This window comes from Girardinichthys multiradiatus, chromosome 9 (assembly GCF_021462225.1).
Source record: "Girardinichthys multiradiatus isolate DD_20200921_A chromosome 9, DD_fGirMul_XY1, whole genome shotgun sequence".
In the NCBI taxonomy this organism is placed as follows: Eukaryota; Metazoa; Chordata; class Actinopteri; order Cyprinodontiformes; family Goodeidae; genus Girardinichthys; species Girardinichthys multiradiatus.
In genome coordinates this window covers 1,451,559-1,459,259 of record NC_061802.1, presented here as the reverse complement: position 1 = coordinate 1,459,259, position 7,701 = coordinate 1,451,559, and the positions used below count along the sequence as shown (strand labels likewise).

Below are 7,701 nucleotides of genomic sequence, written 5' to 3'. Positions count from 1 at the left end.
GAAAAATAACTATGCACTTAAATGGTCTTTCAAGTGCAAAGTCAAAATGTCTCCTATATACTAAAGGAACAAAGCCATTAAATCAGTTGAACAGAAACAACAGGACTTCTTTACTTGTGACACGTGCATCGGTTCGTTTTTTAAAAGCTGTGCTTTGCTCTAAAGCTTGAGACTCTTCAACATAATTGAAGGCTGATTCAGTAATATGTCGTATCTCACTTAAAATCTAGATCAATAATGCAGTCCTTTTGCATTCCAAGGGGAACTAAGAGATAAATCTCCACTTTATGATGTCGTCCATCTTTATATTGATATTAATGACAGTGAATAAGAGTGCATTATATTTGAGACAGGATAAAATGTAAAAAATTTATGACATTTTCCGTAGTATTTCTGAGTGCAATCTGCAAGTATAAAAACTGAGCAGTAATGGATCTAGACTCGACTCTTGAGGTACTCCAATCAAAATTGCCAGGAGACACAAAGAACGGACTTTCTCTTCAAATACTTTAGAAAATATGACCTATATTAGATAAAACTGCCCATGGCAATAAACTCTACAGGTCTGCAGTGAGAGAGGAGGTAACGAGATTCAAAAGCACAAGAAAATCAATTTTTTAGAATCAGCGTTTATGTGCAAGTCATTTACACTGAAAACGCAAAGATTAACATGCGTCTAGCGAGACATTTCTGTGTTCTCTGCTTCCTTGCATTGTGTGGGATTTACAGTCAGTTGGTCAGTTTTGGGATTTTTTTTTTGCCTTATTGCCTTATCAACTTAAGCAACGTTCCTCTGGGAGCGAATGATTCCTCACACATTTAAAAGGAAAAGGTTTCTCACCTGGGTGAGTTCCCATTGGGCATTCCAGTTAGTTTGCTCAGGAAAACATTTTAAACAAGTCAGATAAAAGTTAGGAACTTGCCCCTGTGAGATCTAATGTCATCAACCAAATGTTTCTTAAAGTCTTAACAGATTTAGCAGCTTCTCAGTTGTGTCACTTGTCCTGTCGAGTTACACCCCTGCCACTAAACGATTTACAATAAGTCATAGTTAAGTCCTAGTGAGCTTAATAATGTTGAGGTTTACTTCTAAAATGTCTTACGATTCTTAAATTACTTCAACCAGGCCCTTGTCCCAATACCCAACATTTCCACCCTTGTGTCCTTGAATTGTTCCCGTTGATGGTTCGAGTCCGTAGTGTTTCCCAATTCTCCAGAGTGGTCCTTTGCCCCGCCCCCTTTGTGCCCCACATCCGCCCTTCGGCGAAGCCCGCATCGAAGCGGACTTCGCCGAAATATATTACCCACAATTCACTGCTGCAGATGACGTTCTGAGCTAAAACCAATCACAACCGTCAACGTAACCAGCCATCAAATCAGAATAATAAGAACTGCGTAAACTTTAGACAGCAAGCAGACAAATATATTTTTTTACTGGTTTTCCAGCCTCAACATTGTAAGAAACCAGTGGGTTCAGAGTGAGTCTGGGCCAGTAGATCATAACACTGAAGTTACCTTTCAAACAAACACTGGTGCAGCGAGAGTCTGGTGTATAAACCTCCGTCACTTCCTGCCCTTTCTTCTCCTCAAAACAATTACTTGTTGCAGTTTTAATAGTTTTTTAGCAGCAAGACTGAAAACAGCGCTGGTTCCCGCCCTTTTTGATGTTGCAATTATGTTGCAGAGGTGCAAGTTGATGACGTCACCCCTACTGTCCCAATTCTCCAATTTTGCAGCTTGTAACCTGCCCACTTCAACCCTTACATGCACTTGTACAAAGTAAACCCTTCATAGAGGGGTGTAGGGTGTAGTGTGGGTATTGGGACAGGGCCCATGAGTTAGGCTTTTCTGCCCCATGATTGCAAACAAAAATGGTCCCTTAATTACAAAATGTATCTGTGGTAGAAAATAATTTACTTCTCACCTGCGTAAGTCTATCTTTAAAATGGGGCTGTCATGGTGCAATCTGTAGCACTATTGCCTTGAAGCAAAAAGGTCCTGGGGTCAAATCCTGGCCTGGGGTCTTTCTACATGCAGTTTGCATGGTCTCCCTGCTTCCTCCCTCAGTCCACAAACATGACTGTTAGATTAATTGGTCTCTCTAAATTTCATTGAGGTGTGTGTGCATGGTTGTTTGTCCTGTGATGCTGACCTCTCCAGGTACCCCGCCTCTCACTCTGTGACCCCTGGAGATAGGCACCAGATCTTATGTGATAAGGAAAAAATCCCTGGAAGATTCCCAACAGACTTATGAAGTGTACAGTTTCCCACTTGTGTGGGTTCTCATATGTTTAGCCATGCTGCTACTGTCACTAGAAGCTTTACCACACACATTACAGTAATAAGGCTTCTCACCTGTGTGGGTTCTCATATGTTTAGCTAGATTACTACAGTCACTGAAGGTTTTACCACAGGTTTTGCAGTGATACGGCTTCTCGCCTGTGTGGGTTCTCATGTGGTTAGTTAAAGGACTCCGGTTACTGAATAATTTGCCACACACTTTACAAGAATAAGGCTTCTCGCCTGTGTGACTTCTTATGTGATCATTTAAATAGGTTTTGTCACTGTAAGCTTTGCCACAAACATCACAAGAATATGGTTTTTCTCCTGAATGAGTTCTCATGTGAACAGTGAGGTTACTTTGCTGAGTGAACCCCTTTCCACAGACCAGGCATGAGTATGGTTTCTCACCTGTATGAGTTCTCATGTGACTAGCCAAATGACCACTGGCTCTGAAAGACTTCCCGCATAACTGACAGGAATGGGGCTTTTCACCCGTATGTGTTCTCATGTGTACGATCAAGTTAGTTTTCTGTGTGAATCCTTTTCCACAAGTTAGACATGAGAAAGGTTTTTCACCCGAGTGAATTCTCATGTGATCAGTCAGGTAATTACATTTAGTGAAGCATTTACCACAGACTTCACAAGAAAAGTTTCTGTCTTGCACATTCTCGCCGTTTAGTTCAGGCACATTATTTCTTCCTTCACAAGCAGGACTCACTACAAAGCTGTCAGTTTCTTGCTTCATTACACACTGGTCTTCTCCCTGAAAGGCACCAACTTCAACTGGTCTGTTGTCAATGTGTACTGGTTCTGGTTCCTCCTTTCTCACCAACATCTGCTGATGTTCTGGTTCATCGTGAAATGTTTCCTCACAAATGGGAGTCACCATATACGTGTCAGTCTCCTGCTTCACAACAACTTCCTCTTCATCTTGAATGATGCAGACTTCAATCTCTTCTTGTTTAATTAGTCGAGCTTCTGGTTCATCCTGTTCCTCTTTCCTCTCCTCAGCATTGCCTTCATTATGATCAGGATTGGAGTTCCTCGCTTGGTTGATGAGAAAGTGATCACCAACAACCTCCCAAGTGATGACAGACATGATGATGTGGAAGGCCTGTAATAATGAAGAACAGAAGAAGTAATTAATAATAGGATAAAAGGCATTTATGTAAGATGTGAGGAAAAAGTTGGAAAAAACTGGATTTCCCCTGTATCTGGTTGTTCTCATTCAGTCTTTAAATAAGTTGTTGTGTGCCGTCCTCAACATGTTATCTCTGTCAGTGACTAGAAGAATCTGTCACCACGTCACACTCATTCTGCATCCTTATGGTATGTTCCATCAACCTCGGAAGTCTGAACCTGGAAGTCAGACTTTGTCATCTAAGAGTTGTAGCGTTCCAGTTTCCTGCTTGTTTTTGTTCGTATTGCTAGCAAATGTAACGGCAGTCTTACAACAATAACACTGCTCTACGTGGTATTTCTGGCACACAAACCATTGAAACATCTCGTCGTATAAACACTAATAAGTAGTATGTGTCCAACTGACTACATTTTATATAAATAATACAGAACTGCTAAAAACAGTCACAACAAGAAAGTTTTACACAGTTGATGCGAGTAGCAGCCATCTTGAATGCTGCTACTCACATCATTCAAGGTATGGTCCTATTGCTTCGACATTCCAACTCGTAATTCCCACTTTGGGGGTGTTCCAGTTTAAATTTCCTACTCGAAAGTCGGAATGTCAGACTTCCGAGTACAAATGGAAGGCACCATCACAGCTCATAGTCAAGTGTTTGTGACTACCTCCTGAGTTGGGTCAGGGGCATATTATATATGGCTCAACCTAGATCCCTCCATGTCAAGAGATTAAAACATGACAGCTAAGAAACCAAAAACTGTGGCCCAACATTGTAGTTTAACATCCCAGAGCGGTGATGTCAAGCTCCAGTCCCCGGGGGCCGGTGTCCTGCAACCTTTAGATGTGTCCCTGAGTCCAACACACCTAAATCAAATGACTGACTGACCTTCACATGCACACGGGTTCTACTGAGTCCTGCTAATGACCTAATTGTGTTATTCAGGTGTGTTTGACATTGGCCACACCTAAAGGTTGCAGGACACCGGCCCTCGAAGACTGGAGTTTGTGTCCCAACTGATCCAGAAATCCAAAAATAAATAAATAAACATTTCAACAAGCTGATGCCATCTTTATTATCTTGTAAAGTCTTCTTTATCAATAAAAATACTTTTTGTCCTTGGCTGAGGCAGCCAGTGAATTATATAACCAAAGAAGCCAAAAAAGGACGTTGCTAAATATTAATTCTGCATATTGGTCAACAGGCATGCTCCGCCTAGTGGTAGCTCGTGTACAACAAGGTAATTTCATCTAGAATTAAACGCTGTTTGTTCAAACAGATTTCCCTGAACATTTGGACAACACTTTTTCATTCCTTGTTTCCATGCCAGGAAAACTCCCCAAGCAAAGCCTGGATGGATCTGAACCGAACACTGGGATGGGTTGGGAAATGTACCAGCAACTTTCAGGTTATTAAAACTTAAGAGAACCTTTTGGTTGTAGCCGAACAGGTTCATACAAACTGACTGAGCATGGATGAAACATATATACAACACTGAAGGAATTTACAGAGCATTGTTCTGTCTAGTAAACCTTACTTGGTGGCCTACAAGCAGTCCCTCTCATCATCCCTGTTCCAAAGACTTCTAATTCTCATCACCTCCACTAAATTATTATTTTCACCCTTGGCAGCCTTCCTTTCTGTTTGTTTCAAGTTCCAAGCCTTCCTCTCCAATGAAAATATCTGATTTAATCTAGAGAACAAAGCCAGACAAACTTCCTTTCCACTGCTTTGGTGCCGGTCTGCCTATCCTCTCTGCCACCACTCAATCATCCTTACCTCAGGAACTGTTCCTTTAGTGTTCAAAGCAGTTATTATATAAGCTATAATAAAACAACCTGGTGCAGACCACACAGACATCTATAACCCTGATCATATCCTTAGCTTACCCCTATTAACAGAAACTACAAGGAATAAATCGTTAAATCTTTTGGTTACACCTACTTCTCTACCAGAATTCAATGGTCCGATTTCCATCCAAATTATTTCACAGAAACAGTCCTACTTAGGATCTTTAACAACCCTCTAATGGAAGCTGATTTTGGACAGTTAACCATTCTCATCCTTCTTGATTCGACTGCTGCCTTTGACATTGTCTCCCAGAAGATGCCACTGGACAAATGATCTTCTACTGGCATCGCTGGCACATCCCTCAAATGGTTTAAATCTATCTGGTCACACTCAGCACATTCAGAACAAGTTTAAACTGAAACCATCTCAAGTCCCTACTATTGTTTCTCAATACTTTGTTCTCTTTCTTTTCACCTCTTGGCAATACCTTCAGTAATTACAACATCAGTTCTTACTGCGATTCCTGTATGCCCACCTCTTCCTTCCCTCCTAGCTTCCTTCCTTAAATGTCAGTTCACTTCAAACGTCCCCTGGACAGAAATAAAACATACATTCTTCTTATGGCAGAAAAATCAACCTTTTCCAAAGCCTGGTGCTGCTCTTGTTATCTGACACCCATATAAATACCTGAACTCCATGTATCAATCATATCAACTCTGTTCCTGAAGAACTGCATTGTATAATTTTCTCCATGCACTTCACTTGCTGTTCCATAACTTTGCCTCTACCTTCCTGTCTGAACCTTTCAGCATGAACACTCCTAGATCTTTCTCCAGCCACCTGCCTGACCACAAGGAGTTGGAGCAGAAGTGGGAAACACATACATTTTTGCAAGATTGAGTCACAGTGAAGGTCAAGGTAATGCTGGAGTGCAGCTTATCCCTCTTGCCAGTCGATGAGAGCCAGGATACACTTGAGCATGAGTTCAGTATTACTGTGTCATCATGAAGCACAAAGCTAAAAGAAAATATGAACAGCATAGAATATTTCTATCTGAATGGGAGGAATTGTATTTTTTTGCTGAAAGAAATGGTAAACCTTTCTACTTGCTATTCCAGACATCACTGTCACATTTTAAAGCTTCAAACCTAGAGCACCATTTTTTATAAGTTATAGGATATGTTTATATAAAGTTAAAAGGCATTTGACATAAAATGTGTGGACATATTGTTGTGCTGCTGGATATTATTCTTGTTCTTGATGCTGAACTGGTTGGCCAGCTCTGAGATAGAGCATTCAGCCTTTCTGCAACCTATCTTTAAAACCTTCCAGATATGCAGAATGTGATAGACACCTGAAGTCAAGTTTGAAAACCCACCAGACCCATCAAAAAACATCGCTAAACACTAAACCGCGTTTCATCTCGTTTATACAGCAGCTCCTCCGCTTACTATAATGGTTCACTGACCGATCTTTCCCCTCCCAATATGGCGGAGGCGCTGACGTGTCGCAGCAGCTCAGACAGTTTATCAAGCAGCTATCTAGAATTAATGTAACCATTCGTCAAAGATTGCTGACAAATCGACTCTCAACGTGGTAAAAGTCAGAATAAGACTGAAAACTGTCCAGACGCCAGTTAGTGTCCAGTATTGTCTATGTAGAGTCACTTCTGTTCTTTTTCTCTTACATAAAACTGGTTGATTCGTGTCCACTGAGAGTTAGCATCTAAGCTAGCTCGAAGGCTAAATGGTCTTTCTCGGCTGCTTGTTGCTGGTAAACCACCAGAAAATCGGCGTTAAAGACAAGCTAAAAACATTATTATTGCTTAGTGTGAAACATGAGGTGAATAAAGATGAAAATAATTAACAAAAGAAAATTATTTTTTAAAATTTCACTTACTATTCCTTTTCGTTCTCTTCTTGTTTTCGTGCTTCTTCCTGTGTTTATATTGCAAACAACACAATGGTGCGCCATCTACTGGTAAGCAGTGTGGATCAGAACTGCAAGCTAAAAAGCAAAACGAAGACACCATCAACTGTGAAAAGTATTCATACGTCTCAAGCTGATATTTGTCATGTTGCAGCTGCATAAATTTTAGCCCCCCTGTTTTGAGAAAACCCAAATAAAAACACGTGCAACCAAATGTCATCAGAATTCATCTAATCAGAAAATAAAGTGCTCCTGAGTAATTTTATCCCAGTACACATTCAGCAGTTCTGTCACAGAGCTTCTGTGAAGGCCTCTGAAGTTTGTTTGAGAACATAAGAGAACAAACAGCATCATGTAGACCAAGGAACCCAGCAGACAGGTCAGGGAGAGAGTCGTGGAGTTTAAAGTTTAAAGCAGGGTTTGGTTTTAAAACAACATCCTATCTCACCAAGCACTATTCAACAAATCATCTGAAAATTAAAAGAATATGGCACAACTGAACACCTACCAAGGCATGCCTATAGTAACTCTGAAGGAGCTACAGAATTTGAAATAAGTA

The 7,701-nt window shown here is 40.8% G+C and overlaps 1 protein-coding gene across 2 annotated transcripts; it reads right to left on the bottom strand.

The window, feature by feature from the left end:
- Window positions 1-1,721: 1,721 nt before the first annotated feature.
- On the bottom strand, window positions 1,722-7,160 carry LOC124873778 (gastrula zinc finger protein XlCGF8.2DB-like). Of its 2 annotated transcripts, none has more exons than XM_047374737.1 (2): window positions 7,113-7,160; window positions 1,722-3,397 (listed from the first exon to the last, which is right to left on the bottom strand). In XM_047374737.1, exon 2 carries the CDS (start codon window positions 3,380-3,382, stop codon window positions 2,249-2,251), a length of 1,134 nt encoding a protein of 377 aa, XP_047230693.1. In that variant the 5' UTR covers window positions 3,383-3,397; window positions 7,113-7,160; the 3' UTR covers window positions 1,722-2,248. The 2 variants fall into 2 exon arrangements, with proteins under 2 accessions (XP_047230693.1, XP_047230694.1); XM_047374738.1 differs by lacking the exon at window positions 7,113-7,160 and adding an exon at window positions 5,729-5,803.
- Window positions 7,161-7,701: the final 541 nt, after the last annotated feature.